The 16,579-nt window shown below is 55.7% G+C and overlaps 2 protein-coding genes across 2 annotated transcripts in view; both read left to right on the top strand.

Annotated features, from left to right (window-relative positions):
* LOC144717160 (cell surface hyaluronidase CEMIP2-like) overlaps positions 1–16,579 on the top strand; it is a 58,187-nt gene that overhangs the window by 15,710 nt on the left and 25,898 nt on the right. Inside the window, exons 3-5 of the mRNA XM_078592489.1 lie at positions 10,116–10,256; positions 11,342–11,626; positions 12,083–12,356. Coding sequence (XP_078448615.1) covers positions 10,116–10,256; positions 11,342–11,626; positions 12,083–12,356 — 700 coding nt within the window. The remainder of the gene's footprint in view (positions 1–10,115; positions 10,257–11,341; positions 11,627–12,082; positions 12,357–16,579) is intronic.
* The window catches only part of CEMIP (cell migration inducing hyaluronidase 1), a 91,184-nt gene continuing 80,762 nt past the window's right edge, over positions 6,158–16,579 (top strand). The window contains exon 1 of the mRNA XM_078592491.1: positions 6,158–6,275. The gene's annotated coding sequence lies outside the window, so the exon portion shown is untranslated. The remainder of the gene's footprint in view (positions 6,276–16,579) is intronic.

Raw genomic sequence — 16,579 nt, 5'->3', positions numbered from 1 at the left:
ACGACGATAATTCAATGTCGCGACTGTTGCAGCTGTGATCTACCCCAACCCCCCCCTCCTCTATTATGGATGATATTGGTGGCGAAAGCCTGCGTGTTAAACTGCCCTTTTTTGGCGAAACTAAAAAAACAAAACGAAAAAAGTCCACGGGCACAGGTCACGGTGCCCACGTTGAGCGAGCGAGGCAGGTCGGGGTAGTGGGATGGAGGCGGGGAGGGGGGGGCGAGCCAGGGATGGGTGGGTGAGTGGGGGTGAGTGTTTGGGGGGTGAGTGTTTGGGGGGTGAGTGTTTTGGGGGGTGAGTGTTTGGGGGGTGAGTGTTTGGGGGGTGAGTGTTTGGGGGTACGAGGGAGGCAATGGTTATTGTAATGGTCCTGTTGGCATGCGGGCGGGGGTAAGGGTGAGTGTTTGTGGGGGGGGGGTAAAAGGAAGTAATCTTGTGTTGTGTTGGTGCCACTGCGCGAGCGTGGGATCTGGTGTGAGTCCGTGATATCTTTCTCGGGGAGCACTCTGCCCTCACCCTCGCATGGACCGCCCGAGGCGGCTGCACGACCCCTCGCGGAATGAAACGCCCTCGGAATGAAACGCATGTCTCGATCAACCGCGGCCTCGCGTGAACACAAGTCCCCGCGCAGGCGTGCGAGGACTCACGGCACGAAGGGGAACGCCGGGCTGCGTCCGCCGCATTTGCGTGCCGAAGCGTGCTTCTTTCCAGGCGCTGCGCATTTTTCAATCGCTGGGTGTCAACGATGCATCGGTTGATATCGATTGCCTTGGCGGTGCTGCGGTGGTGCAGTGGTGAGTGCGCTCCGTTATTAATCCCGACGGCCTGATTTCAGTGGCGAGCGATATCTTAAACTAACGCGCACTGACCAGCGTGGTGAAGTATGGTCAAATAATACCCCAATTTCCGACACACCCTGGGTGAGATTTCATAGTTCTGGGGACTAATTGTAACGTTGACCCACATCGATTCGTGACATCAAATGGTAACGCAGTCGGAGGAGTGGGTGGGGGAGGCAAGGTTCGAGACGCGAACGCAGCTCAGCGCTGTGCGGTGTCGTCTCCGCGCCGAGCGCTGGCGGGGATCGCGCGTGGAGGAGTCGGCGACCCCCGGGGGAGGCGACGCAGCATGAGCCCCGGCATGAACCACGGCATGAACCCCGGCATGAACCCCGGCATGAACCCAGCATGAACCCGGCATGAACCCCGGCATGAACTACGGCATGAACCCCGGCTCCTCCAGCAGCCACAGAAGATCGGCGCCCGCCCGCCCGCCCGCCCGCCCGCCCGCCCGCCCGCCTCCCTCCGTTTATTTTTCCATCTTCGTTCTCTGTCTTCTATCATCGCCGTTGCCTCCAGAGAGCCACGCGTTTCCTTCTTAACGAGGCGTCGTGCGTCGTTCACGATGCCCTTCCCCCTCCACCTCCGCATGAAGGAAGTTCCAAAAAACCATCACCGCCCAACTCCTCCTCTCCCGCTATGTCGATCTTCTGCTGCCCGACTCCGGCCTCTTCATCAATTAACTCGTGGCCACATTGTGAGCATGAAGTTTGCTGTCAGATGTCAACTCTTCCTTGAAGCCACTTTTGTTGACGATCGAGTGGCGAGTAACTCCTTCCTACATCGCCGCACCAGCTCTCCATCGCATCCATCCACCCTCCTTTTCCTCCACCCACCTCCCGGTTCAAGTCTGAGTGAACCGCTCTCCGTCTTACCCATCCTCTCGGCACCCGCCCTTCCCGCCCAACTCCTTCCCGTGCAACTCCTCTCCAACCCCGCAGCCAACGACGCCTCCGACGGATGCGTCTCGACCCGGGGACACGCGCAGCGGCCGCGGCTTCTTGGCGAAGGCCGCGCGAGGTCACGACGCGGGGCAGGGGACGAAGGCGACGCCTCCCGAGACTTTTGGTGGAGGAATTCCTCCACGGTGCTCGCCGCCAGGGTCGAGAGGTCGGCTCCCGTCGCCGCGTGGACGGGGAGGCGAACGGCGCGGGTGGAATTCGCCGGCGGAAGAGGTGGAACCGGCGGCGGTGGAGACGGAAGGTTGCTGAGAAGTGGAGGAGGAGGAGGGGTAGGACGAGCAGGATGGGGACACGTCGATGGTGCATTAGGAGGATACAGAATACGATTGGCAGGAAGAGTGAGTAGTGGACGAGTAGGTCTAAACTCAAGAGGACGAGTGGGAGATGTGGTTCGTGGAGGGGGAGGAGAACGCGCGGTGGTCGTGGTCGTGAGAGGAGCAGGAGGAGGAGGAGAGTTGGGACGCAGAGTGGCTTACGGAGGTCGAGAAGAACGCAACGAGGAAAGATTACGAGCAGGCTCAGCGGTCCCTACAGGAGGAGGAGTTTCTGGCGGAGGACGAAGCCACGCAGACGGCAAACTTGGAGTGGCTGCACGAGTCATCTCGGCGGGTGGTCGAGCCACGAGTGATGGACGAGAAGGCAGAGGAGGTGTGGGTGGAGGCGTGGGCGGTGCAAGACGAGGAGGAAGAGTGATCTCTGCTAGAGGAAGAGAAACGAATGGCGGAGGAGTTGCTGATGGAGGACGAGGAATCGGAAACGTAGGTGGAGGATTAGGAGGAGGCGGTGGAAATGTGGGAGGGCGAGTGATCATCGCAGGGAGAGTGAGCGGCGGAGTGAGAGTGGGCGGCGGAATGGTGGAGTCGAGGGTGATCGCCGCAAAGAGGGTAGGAGGAGGAGGCGTAGTGGCTGTCGGGGGAAGAGTGGGCAATGTTGGAGGAGACGGAATACGAGACGGCGCTAAGGTGGAGGCACGAGTGATCCAGACGAAGAAGGGGGGAAGACAAGCGGAAGGAGGACGGGCGGCAGGAGGAGGCGGCGTGGTTGATGGCGGCAGAGTGGGTGATAGAGACGACGGAAGACGAGGCGTAGGAGGAGGTGGGGCAGCAGGAGGCTACCAAGGAGGAAGAGGGGGCCCAGCGGGCGCAGGGCATCGAGGAGGGGTGGATGGCGAAATTCGAGAAACTCATGGCGAAGGAGAAAGACAAGACAGAGGAGGGCGAGGAGGCCATCAAGCGGGGGGAGAGGTGCTTGGTGAAGAACGAGAAGACGATCGAGCAGGAAGAGGTGGGGGACAAGGAAGGCGAGGTGGAGGAGACCATCGACGAGTAGGAGTGGTCGGTGAAGCCCGGGTAGCTGTCGGAGCAGGGGAAGAAGGGAGGCAGCGCGGAGCAGGGAGGGGAACGGGAGGAGCGGATGGAGCTGGAGGAAGAGGACCCGGTTCGGGAGGACGAGGAGGAGGAGAAGGAGGAGTAGGAGGAGGACGAGGAAGAGGAGTAGAAGGAGGAGGAGGAGGAGTAGAAGGGGAGGGAGGAGAACTCGGCGCGGCTCTGGGCGAGAAGCGCGCGCGCCTCGTGCGCCTCGCTCGCCTCGTGCTGTCGCGAGCCCTCGGGGAGCGCGAGTCGCTGCGCGTGCTCCCGAGGGGCCACGCGTTCGGCGCCAGGGCCGGGGCCCGCGTGATCGGCGCGGCCGCGGCGGCGCGACTCGCGCGGCTCGCGTGGCTCGGGCTCGCCCCGAGGGGTCGCGGCGGCGGCGGCGGAGGAACGGGGGTCCTCCTGGCTCCGCGTCTCGTGCTGCTCGCGCTCCGCTACCTGCACCGCGCGCGCGCGCTCACGGCGCGGGACCTGGTGCGCGCCGCCTCCATCGTGTGGAGCCACTCGCGCACAGGTGAATCTCGTCGAGTGAATGCATTGATCGGCGGGATCACGGTGAGCGTGCGTCGTCGTGGGTGGGTCGCGCGTCGTCGGGATCGCGAGCGGATGTCGTGGTGGTCGGAACTTGTCCGGCGTCCTCGTTGGTTATCGCGTCGTCGTTCGCGTGGATTTCCACGTCGGTTTAAATGCTCCGGCACGAGCGATTCGAACGCTTTGTTGTTCGTATCCGTGTCGGCGCCGATCGACTTTTGGCGTTCTTTTGGCCGTTACACCCGTGAGACAAGACCATACAGAGGGCCGCTGTCTCTGATGGAGGCCACTCCGTTTCGTTATTATCAAAGCATGTTTGTTTCCACGTTTTACCACGAGCATGGTGTGGTTAATGCAGACTCGATGCCGTGTGATAATGGGTGTCTATTTGGTGATTGGATATTCTAACACCTCTTGTATCCTTGCCTGCAAGGGCAAAGACTATATATAGTTTCCATTATCTTGAGATTGGCAAAAAGGGCCCCTTAGATCGACATTGTATTCATCATTTTCATTTTTTGTTTTTATTGATCGTCATCATTTTCATCATCATCATCATCATCGCAGTTGTCATCATTTCACTTACAATATCTATTTTATTTTATTTACAAGAGAGCACTAAATTAGTACCAAATATACACTATTTATAATTTCATTTATCAAACCCTGACTTTTAAGTCCAACCAACCCATCGTACTCAGAAAGTAACGCTTTCATAAACTCGAGCTCCTCGATTTGTAAACACCACACGCTGCCTTTGATGACAAGTGACGCACTCACCGAGGAAAAGTCATTCACGGGGCTGAGACCCCTTGTGACCAAACTGCCGGCAGCAAATACTTGGCGCTTAGATGACGGCGATGTTGGCTCGTGCTGATGATGTTGCTGATGCTGGTTGATGCTAGTGCTGACGCTGCTCCTGCTACTGATGCTGCTGCTGATGTTACTGCTGCCTCCGCTGATGCCGACGAATGTGCTGTTGATAATGATTGGAGGGAGCATTGCTGCTGCTGCTGCTACTGGCAGTGGTGGATTACGGTTTTGAAGGTCCTGCTGCTCGTGCCGATGATGATAATGCTGCCGATGTCGGCGCTACTGCTGCTGTTGCTGCTGCTGGTGGTACTGGTGTATGTGATAATGACACTGCAGTGGTAATGCAAATGATGGCGATGCTGCTCCTGTTGCCACTGCTGCTGTTTTATGATGGGCGGCGTTTATGCTGCTGCTGAACAACGATGACTCTACTGGCATGATGATAATTATAAAGGCATCGTTGCTGCTGCTGCTGCTGCTAATAACGATAGAAGTAACGATGCTGCTGATGACTCTGTTGGGATGATCATGGTGATAACGGCACCTCTGCTGATGCTGCTGCTGATAACGATAGAAGTAACGCTGATTACTCTACTAGGATGATGATGATAACGGCACCCTTTCCGATGCTGATAACGACATTAGTAGCGCTGCTGCAGCTGCTGCTGCTGCTGCTGCAAACTTCCGTGCGCTTAGCGCCCCCACGCGAGAACGCACGAGGCTCGACTCGAGCAGAGAGCACGCGCGGAGCCAGAGATGAAGGACGAGGGGTGGGGGGGGGCAGCGGGGTGTGAGCTGCCACAGACGGGGAGGGGGGATGGATTAAAGAGGTGGGAGTTGGGGAGGTGATTCTGTCTGCTTGGGAATTTTACAGGGGATCTGTATGGAGTTTGGAGGGTGGCTGTGATGGGTGGGGTGGGTTATTTGTCAGGAAGGGGATAGAGGGTCGGGGGACTCTTGATTGCACCACGCGCGCCGAGGTCGCGTGTTGCAGAGGAACGCCAGCAATGTGGATCCGCATTCCTCGGCGTCAGAATTTGGAAACAGTTCAGGGCGTCTGGCCACGGCTGTGCGCGCGCGTGCGTGTGTGTGTGTGCGCGCGCGCGCGCGCGTGTGTGTGTGTGCGCGCTTGTTTTATTTCATTCCATTTGGTTTGCGTGGCTGCGAGCTTATTTATTTATTTACACGACCGCCAATTTTAAGGTTGCGCCGAGAGAGAGGGGGGTGGCGGTGTCGGCGGAGGGGGGGAGAGAGGAAGGGGTGGGGTGGTGATGGGAGAGCGAGGGAGTCAAGCGAGGGGGTTGCGGATGGTAGCGGTCAGGGTTGGAGGAAGGTGAGGGGGGACGAGGGTGGGGGCGTGGTGGGGAGTGAGGGGAGGTGAGGGAGGAGATGAGAGGAGGGAGGGAGGGAGAAGGTGGGGGTGTAGTGGGGGGGAGTGTGGGGGGGGGGTCCGTTCGGATTCTGTATAAATAGAGGCAGATTCATCGGCCGCGGCAGAATTCAATAACTCATCGACCTCATCACAACCTTCACGAGAAACGTCTCTGAGCGAGAGTGGCGGATAAGACAACGCGAAACGTTCCGACTCAACTGCTCAATTAGTGGCTGTAGAGGCACGACGGGCGATCGGCGGCCACGTCGTTGTGCAGAGAGCACGTTGCTTCGACTCGCATCTTCATCGTCCGCGTCAACATCGTCGTCTTCGTCGTCGTCGTCTTACGGCGCGCGAGCGGTGGAGTCGCAGTGGAACGGTGTCGGTGAGTCCCTCGGTTGCATCTCAAACAAAAAAAATGAACAACAAAACCACCAAACGACTTCTCGTGGCCACTCGGCAACACCGTCGGCATTGGGGCTGCAGCATTCTGCTGGGGCGCGTGAGCGTGCCACGTGAGTGCGTGCGCGTGGCGTGTGTTGTTGTTGTTGTTGTCACGTGCCGTGCTGGATTATGTTTGGTTTTAAAAATACTGTCAATTTATTTTGCTTAATTTTTTTTCTTCTTTGGGTCAGTCGCGGCACTGGCGGTAGCAATGAGCACGCGCCCGTGTCTGAACCGTGGCTTGCATTTGAAATTGATCCGCGACCTCGCAGTTTCCCCCCCACACCTCTCCGTGTGTGACTCTGTGATTTTTGTGTCGAGGCTGTGCGCTACGCGGTAGCGCGTTAGATGGGCGCTGCAGGTGCGTATGGGTGAGCGCTGGTGAGTGGTGGCGATTGCTGGTGAGTGATTGTGATTGGCTGGCGAGTGGTCTATTTACTGGTGAGCGGTGGTCGTAATCTATGGTGAGCGGTCGTGATTTATGGCGAGCGGCTCAAATTTCCTGGCGGTAGCCGCTGGCGAGTGCCGACGGCTGCCGCTCGCGAGTTCGGCGGCGGTGGCTTTGAGTTGCTGCTGAGCGTTGTTTACCGGCTGGCTGAGCGCTCGTGAACTGGTGAAGACGTGGAACCTTACCGGCGAGTCGTGGTGGCCGTGGTGGCGGTGGTGGTGGTTGGGGCGTTTCTTGAACGAAGCCGTCTCGTTACGCGATTCGTCTCCCGGTGCGTCTTGGCGTTGAGGGCAATCGGCGCACTGGGGGGGGGGTGGGAGGAGGCTGCCGTGCGCGTTGTGCTTTGATGCCGCCGTTGTTCCAAGTAACGCGCCCGTGGGAATGATGAACATCCCGAGGAGGAGGAAATCGGGCGTGGCGCGCGTGCTCCTGCGGCGAGCGCATCTTTGGCACCAGCAATCCGAGGTCGGCTTCCCGCGTGTGAAGTTATTGCAGATGTTACGGGTTGTGTTGTTTTTTCTTGATTTCTTTCAAATTATTACTTTGGTTATGATGGGAGGGGAATGCGCGTTGTCGAGCCAGAGTTGTGTGTGTGTTTTATCACGTGCCAGTATATATACACACACACGCACTCGTGCATTGTTCTGTTGTTGGCATCCCGAAATGTATGAGCGGCAGTCGTGCCCGCCTGCGGATCTGCGCTTACGCAATTGAGAGCGAGCGCGGAGTGCGAGAAGGGGAATGAATTGTGTCGCGTATGCAGCTGAACCTGCACCTTTAAAAGGGTTGTTTTTCTCTCTCTCTCTCTCGCTGTGCCTGTTATTCAGTTCCCCGGGACATGAACTCGGGAGAGAGTTGGGAACTTGCCTATTTATGGGAAGAATTGTGAATGATGGATGGGAATTATTTTCTTTCTGTTTTTTTTTTCAATATTTTTTTGTTGTCGCTGGATGCTGCGACAATTTAGTTTTTTCTTCTTTTAAAGTTATTTTTTACGCAACAATGCGCGCGTTCTATCGTACTGTAAAGGCAAAGATCCCACCCCCCCGTATAGCCTTCGCAGACGTTTGTAGTTAGTGCTGTACTGGTACGACACACGGCGCTGTGGGTGGCCAACACCACGCCCGGCCGCCTTTGTATCCCTCGCGGCATCAGGTACTCAGTTGAGGCTGAGTCGACCTAAGAGAGGCCCAGGACCGGTTCAGATGATTGTCGCTGGTCTGTGTTGACCGCGAGCGAAGATCGAACCCGGGACGCCGGATCCGTCGCGCAGTGTGCTGACCGCTATACTTCCACTCCCCACGTGACACTTATTTAGTTATTTGCATTAGAAAAAAAGACAAAGATCCCCCGTATAGCCTTCATAGACTCTAGGGGCAAGTGCTGTTAGCGAGCACCTATGAAGGCCACATACATACATACACACATACATACACAAATACATACACACATACACACATACATACACACATACATGCGTGCGTGCATACACTAACAAAGTTCAGCTCCCGTGTGCGGGGAACGGATATGAGCGCGCTGCTGCAGCTGCGGAAAAATCCTGATGTGTGCGGATTTTTTCCTTTGTTGCTTCGGAAATGTAACTTCCCATCAACACCACCATCATCGTGATGGTCATCATCGTCATCATGGCCATCACCCGCATCGCACGGGAGTCTTGGCCGTCTCGTGTCGCCTAAAAAAAAAAGTGATCTCATCTCACAACTTGGGAAATTTCGCCCTGCTTTCGTTTGGCTCTATGAGCCTTAGGAATTTCCTGTGAATAATAATAATGATGTTGAGGTCGGCGAGGGTGAGAGAAGAAGAACGTGGTGGTGGTGGTTGTGGTGGGTGGGCGACCTCCCGCAATACATTTTTGTTGTGTTTAAATGCGGAGTGCAAATCCTGAGCGTTCGCGTTGCGTCACAAGGAGAGAGAAAGATGGGAGGAGGGTGGGGGGGTGAAGAAGAAGCAGGGTGGGGGAGAAAGGGGGGTGGGGGGGAGAGGGGGAGATGGGGGGAGTGGTGGCGAGAAAACCTCGCACTTCCGAATCTGCGAGGATCGCGTGAGCGAATCGCTAATAGGTGCTCGCAAACAAGCGCTGGCACCTTACGGCGCCTCCTCGATCTCCGTGTGGTACCAACTGAGCAACAGCAGCAGCAACAGCATCAACAACAGCAGCAACAGCAGCAGCAACAGCAGCAGCAGGTCTGTATAGTCTTAGACTCGTCACCGCGACCATGCCGCTCCCTCCTCTGCTTTACGACTGGGATTACTCTGACTGCCACTCCTCGCGACCAGCTACGTGTGATCGTGTTTTCCCGAGTTTACCCAAGCGTCCTCCGTTCGTACGTGCAGCGTAGTGGTCGTTACATAGGCGCTGCACGAGCCTGATGATTGGTAGAAAAGACGTGTCGTGAGTAAGGTCGACTCAACCACCTTAAATGAGTACCCGGTGCGGTGGGTAAACAAAAAAAATCAGCACTGGGGAGACAAAGGCGGCCGTGCGTGGTGTTGGTCACCCACGCCCTCGTGTGCCGTGCCAGCCGTCATAGGTGCTACTCGCTAACACCGCTTGTCCCCAACAGTCTGCTTGAGACTGCGCGGGGGATCTTTGTTCCCACGTGACGCGCAATGCTGCTTCAAATGAAGAGAGGAGGGAGCACGAGGCGTGTGTATGTGCGTGCGTGTGTGTGTGCGTGCGTGTATGTGTGCTTGTGTGTGTGCTTGTGTGTGTGTGCGTGTGTGTGCGTGTGTGTGTGCGTGCTTGTGTGTGTGTGCGTGCTTGTGTGTGTGTGCGTGCTTGTGTGTGCGTGTGTGTGTGCGTGCTTGTGTGTGTGTGCGTGCTTGTGTGTGCGTGTGTGTGTGCTGGTGTGTGTGTGTGTGTCTGTGTGTGTGTGCGGCGTGCCCATTGTGGACGTGTGTGTCGCACGTGGAGCACAGAGCTCCGAGTCCACGTCAACTAGCGCTCCCATTGTGACGCCTGCGGTGGGTGGGTGGGAGCGTTTAGCAATCATCAGGCGCGTGTAGCGTGTCACGTGTTAATATTCCGTTGGAACGGCGGTAAAATCGGTAAGACGCAAGGTGGGGGGCGGGGGGGGTCGCTCGAAGCGAGAGGAAAGTTCACGCCATGTTGGTCGTGTCCGTCTCTTCCGCCTCTTCCTCCTTTGTCTTCCTTCCTGTCCGCGCCGCACCGCATGCTGTCATCATCTCACTCCTTCCCACCCTTCACCCGAGCCTTCCTCTCAACGATGATGTCAACCCCGTGAACATCGACTCCCCACCTACCCCTTCCCCCACCCCCCACCCACTCCACAAACGAACACACACACACAGACAATTGCCCGGATCAGAACTTATCCCTGTCACCTTGGCGACCGGGCTTGGACGAGTCGAGGAAGGTGGTCATCGGCGAGGGTCAGTTCCTGCGCCTCGAGGAGTCGGCGTCGTTGGATTCCATCGAGATCCGGGATGGAGGTGGGGGCGTCCTTCCTGTACCCCCCCCCTCTACTCCCCCTCCACCCCCCCCTCCACCCCCCCTCAACCCCCCTCAACCCCCCTCTACCCCCCCTCAAACCCCCCTCTACCATCCCCCTCCACCCCCCCTCCACCCCCCCTCAACCCCTCCCTCAACCCCCCTCAACCCCCCTCCACCCCCCCTCAAACCCCCCTCTACCATCCCCCTCCACCCCCCCTATACCCCCCTCAACCCCCCCTCCACCCCCCTTCTACCCCCCCCCTCTACCCCTCCTCCACCCCCCCCCATGTTCTCCGAGGACCGGGATGCAGCCGTGGTTACCACCCGTTCCGTATTTTAAGGAACGCGTGAGTTTAAATCTTATCTCGCTGTCGCAGTTGCTTACTTGGTCGATGTGATTGAGACTTCGCGTGATGTGCACGCGCAAATTGTGACGACGACGACTGCGGTGCCCTTCATGATGGTGACGATGATGCAAATGACGAGATCGATGATGACGACTGATAGCACGTGTTATCGACGATGTGAATGGACCACTCACATCATCATCATCATGACGATCGCTAAAATGATCATGATCACTGCAATAATGATGATGATGAGGATCAACACGACTGACGAATATTTTAACCAACACCTCGTGCGGTGTCTAATACATCAGCACTGGGAGAGACAAAGGCGGCCGGGTGTGGTGCATGCCCAGCGATCTTATCTACAGTGCAGCGCAATGACGAATCATTGCACTCAAAAGCAATGATTTATTTGCTGCAATAAATGTCCACATGATAAGCCACTTCGCTGTGATAGCCGGTTCGCTTCTCAAAAATAAGCTAATAGCTCAGTGGGCTTTACCTGCTAAGATATAAATAGTTGAGTATAATTTGTATATTTATTTTTCAGCGATTTGGTTACCTTTCCTATATTTTGCACTCAAATAGTTTTTGTGTGTGTAATGTTTGTTGTTGTCAACGTTCTGACCCACCCCTACCGGAGCCATCCTGTGAACAACAACAAAAAAAGAGATTTGTAGCTCATCGGATTCTTTCAGTATATATAGAAACATTCCGATTGATTGTGAACACAGGCAAGCTGGTGTTCGCGGACCGGCCCGGCCTGCACGTCGCCCTGCGCGCGCGCCACCTGCTCGTGCACGCGGGCGGGGAGCTGCACGTGGGGGCGCGCGCGTGCCCGTACCGCGCGCGCGCCACCATCGCGCTCTACGGGCGCGCGGACGAGGGCGTCCCCGTGCCGGGCTACGGCAGGAAATTCATCGGCGTCGGCGCCGGCGGCGTCCTGCAGCTCCACGGGCGGCCTGCGCTGTCGTGGACTCGCCTGGCGCGCACCCTGCACCCGGCCGGGTTGCCCCACGGTGAGCGGGCGGGCGGGAAGGAGTAAGAGGAGAAGGGAGCGTGGTGGGGGGGGGGGGGGAGCCTCAGAGAGCAAATGGAGGAGGGTCATGGCCCGGAACGTTGCCAGTTATGTATCGGTTTCATTTCAAGGACGTGTTATTGACGAATGTGTTGAGTCGCAATTTGTGCTCGTGCATCACTGCCAACCTTGCTGCTGATCTCGTCAAAGAGCATAAACCGTCACTGCATCGCGCGTTTTCAGATGTGCTTCTGCGGCCGTCTGGAACGTTCTCCCTTCCGATGTTAGGAAACCACTGGAGCTAACCGCTACACATCCGCTCCCCATACACACAAACACACACGCGCGCACGCACACACACAAATACACGCGTGTGCACATACATACATACACACGCGCGCATGCACACACACACACGCATGCACACACGTGCGGACACGCACACACACGCGCGCAGGCGAGTACTCGTTCGAGTGGCAGTGGGGGAGCCGGGGCATCAACGTGCGGGTGCTGGACCCGCTCGAGGCACAGCTCCTCCACTCGGAGCGCTTCGACACCCACGAGTCTCCCACTGAGTCGCAGCGCCTCCTCCACTTCCTGCGAGCGCTGCCTCCCGGCACCGTGGTGGCTGTGGCCGTGGGTGACTCGGCGGCCAAGAGCCTGGGGCGAGAGGCGCGGCTCGCGGTCGGGAGCATCACGGGCAGCAGATTCGTCGCCGAGCTGCAGTACCGGTAAGGGGTGGGGGTTGGCAGTTGCGCCAGGAGGTTGTTGTTGTTGTTGTTGTTGTTAAAATCACGGTTGCTGAGCGCAGGTCCCAACATGTGACAAATGTCCAAAATGTCACGCGGCCAGCGACCAAGTTCGTGGAGACGTGAGATTGCTTCGAGGTGGTGGCACGGGTGGGTGGGTGGGGGGTCTGGTTTGTGTGTTGCGTGAGTGGAGGTGTGACGGTGGTAATAAGGGGCAGGGACGGGAATGTGCCACGGTTATTACTTCGTTAATCTGGGCAGGCAAGGATTCCAACCTGTTGAAACAAAAGTGACATTTTCGATGCGTTCCCCAGTCGGTCATGTGAGTTTGCTTGAGCGGGGCTTTCCTTATAAATGTCCGGTGTAGCCCGGGTCAAGGACCATCCCGAGAAGCGAAACCCGCGCGGCAGAATTCTGCATCCTGCCCGACCGATGGCAGTCAACTCGAGTCGCACAACGAGGCGCTTTGAAACGGCTCCCCGTGTTCTGTTGTGGTCACGATTGCAAGGCCGCGTTTAAATCTCCCCGACTCTCACGTGCGTGAGATGCGTTCATATTCCGTCCCCTCTCCCATTCCGACGAGAGCGTGAATCTCACGCCACCACCCGAAGCAAACAAAAAACAATTACTGACATGAAATCACATTTAGAGTAATCAGCATGGTTGGCCTTCTCTTCCAATGCCCTCCGGTAGCATTTTGTTTTTCAGCAAGGCAAAACTTTTGAGCCCCACCCCCCGCCCGGTTTTGACTTTCTCGGTTTCATCAGCAGGGTTTGTCCCAGTGGTAGGCTGCCGTTCCACGCTCAAAGGAACCCATGTGTGTGTGTACGTACAGCTGGGGTACAGCTGGTGCATCTGCCAGTAATGTCAATCAGTCAATCCATGGCACCTGGGTCTGTCCAGTGACCCCGTCTGTCAGCGAGCCTTCGATACTTCACGTGCCCTCAAAGTGCACCTTGCCTGGCACGGTCGCCGTGGGTGCCGTCACCGTCACTTAGTGGCGAACGGCGCCTAATTGGTATTGGTGTGCTCGCCAACAGCACTTGCCCCAACAGTCTGTTGAGGCTACAACTTTGTGCGTTTTAAATCGGGGCCAGACTCGAGGCTAAGTGCCCGGCTGCCAAATAAGCCACGCGTTGTGCAACAGCCGACTAAAGGGACACGTGGGATGTGAACTTCTCTGGTGCAACATTTTTTTTTTGAATTTTTGTCGGAGTGGGGCTTCTGTACTCCCCCACATGTGTCTGCACCCGGACCATATTATCCGATTGCATCACTTATCTGGGGTGCGAGAGAGGGTGGTGTCTGCACACAAAAAAAATAGTGCGCGTGAACCCTGAACTCTGCTACAGCTGTCTGCATTTATTCATTCACTGGCGCGCGCGTGCCCGCTTTGTTGGGGAGGATTGTTCGTGTAATTGGGTGAAGAGCGTCCGTATTGGAGGTTTGGGGCCGTCAGACGGAGCTATGCAGACTGGCACTCGCGCGCCTGCGCAGTGTCGCAGTTTGAATTAACATTCTCATCGTTTGAATGTTTGGGAGGGGTGGGGGCGTGGTGGAATTCGCGACCGTAGCAATGTTTTCTTGATCACGAGGTTTTATCATTTCCTGTTGTTGTTGCTCCTCTAAGCAAGTCCTGTTTTTTTTTATTGGGGGAGGGGGGGGGTAAACTGGGGCCAGATGCACGCTGATTGGACGGATGAAAATGTTTTTCATCCGAGAAGTAAGGAGAAGATGTGTGCTTGACAATGTACCCAGAGAGAGAGAGACGGGACACGCACGGAGGTAGATCAGAGAGAGAGATAGAAAAACAAATCCAATTTGCAATTTGGAGACGTAATGTTGGCCGTTAAGATGGCTGTTGAGGACTCTCGCGCCCTGCCACGCGGCTTCGTGGAGATTTATTCAGCCATAAATTCACTCTACGCCGCTCAGTGCGTGCCGGTAAAGGCGGTAGGCGTGGGAACATAGCAGAGGTGGGACAAAGTCATTGTTATGCAAGTCCAAGTCGAGTCGCAAGTCATCAAATTCATGACTCGAGTCTGACTCGAGTCCAAGTCACATGACTCGAGTCCACATCTCATAGGTGGGACAAAGTCATTGTTATGCAAGTCCAAGTCGAGTCGCAAGTCATCAAATTCATGACTCGAGTCTGACTCGAGTCCAAGTCACATGACTCGAGTCCACATCTCATAGGTGGGACAAAGTCATTGTTATGCAAGTCCAAGTCGAGTCGCAAGTCATCAAATTCATGACTCGAGTCTGACTCGAGTCCAAGTCACATGACTCGAGTCCACACCTCTGGAACATAGAATGTTGGTTTCTCTCAAGCGCTAGCCTCGAGCCGGGAGGCCCTTCCGCCAGCAATCGGCACTTGCGAACAATCGCAGGGCTGCGCCGCTAGCGTTTCACGGACGGCACCAACCAACTCGTTTGTCGGTTGTTCCCCCGCTCGCTCTGCACGTGGTTTCACGTGAGCTTCGACTTTGTGGCCGAGCAAGCATCGGCTGCCAAATAAAACCGGCAGATGTCATTCATTGAGGTATAAACGTTCTAGAGACGCACGGGCTCGCACGCGCCTCTCACTTCGTCAACAGTCGACGGGTCCCTTTTTTACAAGGAGTCATGTTTACATTGACCACAATACCTGCAGTCATAATGCAAACAAAAAACATAACTCTGATAATGTATGCACTGTCCTTGAAGTTGATTGGTCCACACCCGAGACAGCTTTCCTTAGAGCCTCGTCTCACATGGGTTGGACCATGTGAGACTAGGCTTTTGGCGTCATCTGGTCCAACCCATGTGAGACTAGGCTCTAAGGAAAGCTGTCTCGGGTGTGGACCAATCAACTTCAAGGACAGTGCACTCATTATCAGAGTTATGTTTTTTGTTTGCATTATGATTGCAGGTATTGTGGTCTATGCAAACATGACTCCTTGTAAAAAAAGGTGTCAGTTTTGTTGCCAGATAGAAGGGTAAAAAAAAACAATTATCATATTTTTTACTGGCAAATGAGGTTCCAATGGAGTCGACGGGTCCTTTGTCAAACATCCACTTAAACTATTAAACAAACTAAACTATTATTTTTTATTTTACCAGGTGTAATGCCCACTGAGCTATGCAGCTCTTTTTCAGAAGCGACCTGGCCATCACAAATGATAACTCAACGAAGTGGCTTATCATCGTGTGAACATTTACAGCACCCAGATATTCAACACGCGTGATGTTGATTCTCAATACGGAGGTGAAAACCCCGGAGAACCGAGAGAAAAATCTACGCGACCACGGGGAGGGAGAGAGAGAGAACATGCAAACTCCAAAAATTACACCAGGCGTTAGGGTCGGAATCGAACCCACGACCTCCTGTATACCAAGCGAGGTAGTTAACATCTCCTAGCCACCGCGGGGCCCACTTGCTGGGTGAATGAAGCGCCACCCCACGCCCTGTCGTGTGGGTCGCTGGGGTTGTTTGACCATACTTCACCACGTTGGTCAGTACGTGTTGGTGAAGAAGAACAGATGGTGTGGAGTCGAGGGGTGGGGCAGGTTCAGATGTCACACGTTTCCCTGATGTTAGCCGTCGTCAAGTGCGCTGCAACCACCGCAACCACTATTCCCTGCCAACTTGGTGTGACGTGGTCAACGTCACTCTGCACCAGAGAGACACGGGTGGCTGGGCACCGTTGCGGCCACACCACCACCACCACCACCGTTGCATCCTCGGCCTTTAATCGTCATCACGATCCATGGGGCAGATAGCCCCGCAGGAGGTGTCCACTCCACATTTCGTCATTTGTTGTTTCCACGACCCTCTCCCTCTGCCTTGCGCCAATGTGGCTCGAGTAAGTGCCACGACTTCCTGGCATCGATCTCTCGTGACGACGTCGCCCTCGAGCCGTTCTCTCTCTTCCTTGTTGCCTACCTTACGCATGTGTCCAAATAGTGCCACTCTACTTCTCATCACTGCCTGCATCATCCTCATCATCACCAGGTGGTCTTCTTCTATGTGCAACGTTTTTTCTTACTTCTACGCTGGTCACTGTTTCAGTTTCATGTATTAGGTATAGCCCTGTGAGCCATGCGGCTCTTGAATCGGGTGCAACCGCAACAAACAAAAAACATGAACAAGAAAACATCTTAAAGTGACTTTGCTCAAACAGAAAAATCCGGGAAAAAACAGCAAAGTCTTCCAGAAAAAGCAC

Source organism: Lampetra planeri, chromosome 3, assembly GCF_965212315.1.
Source record: "Lampetra planeri chromosome 3, kcLamPlan1.2.h2, whole genome shotgun sequence".
In the NCBI taxonomy this organism is placed as follows: Eukaryota; Metazoa; Chordata; class Hyperoartia; order Petromyzontiformes; family Petromyzontidae; genus Lampetra; species Lampetra planeri.
The sequence above is the reverse complement of the archived record's forward strand: the minus strand, read 5'-3'. Positions and strand labels throughout refer to the sequence as shown.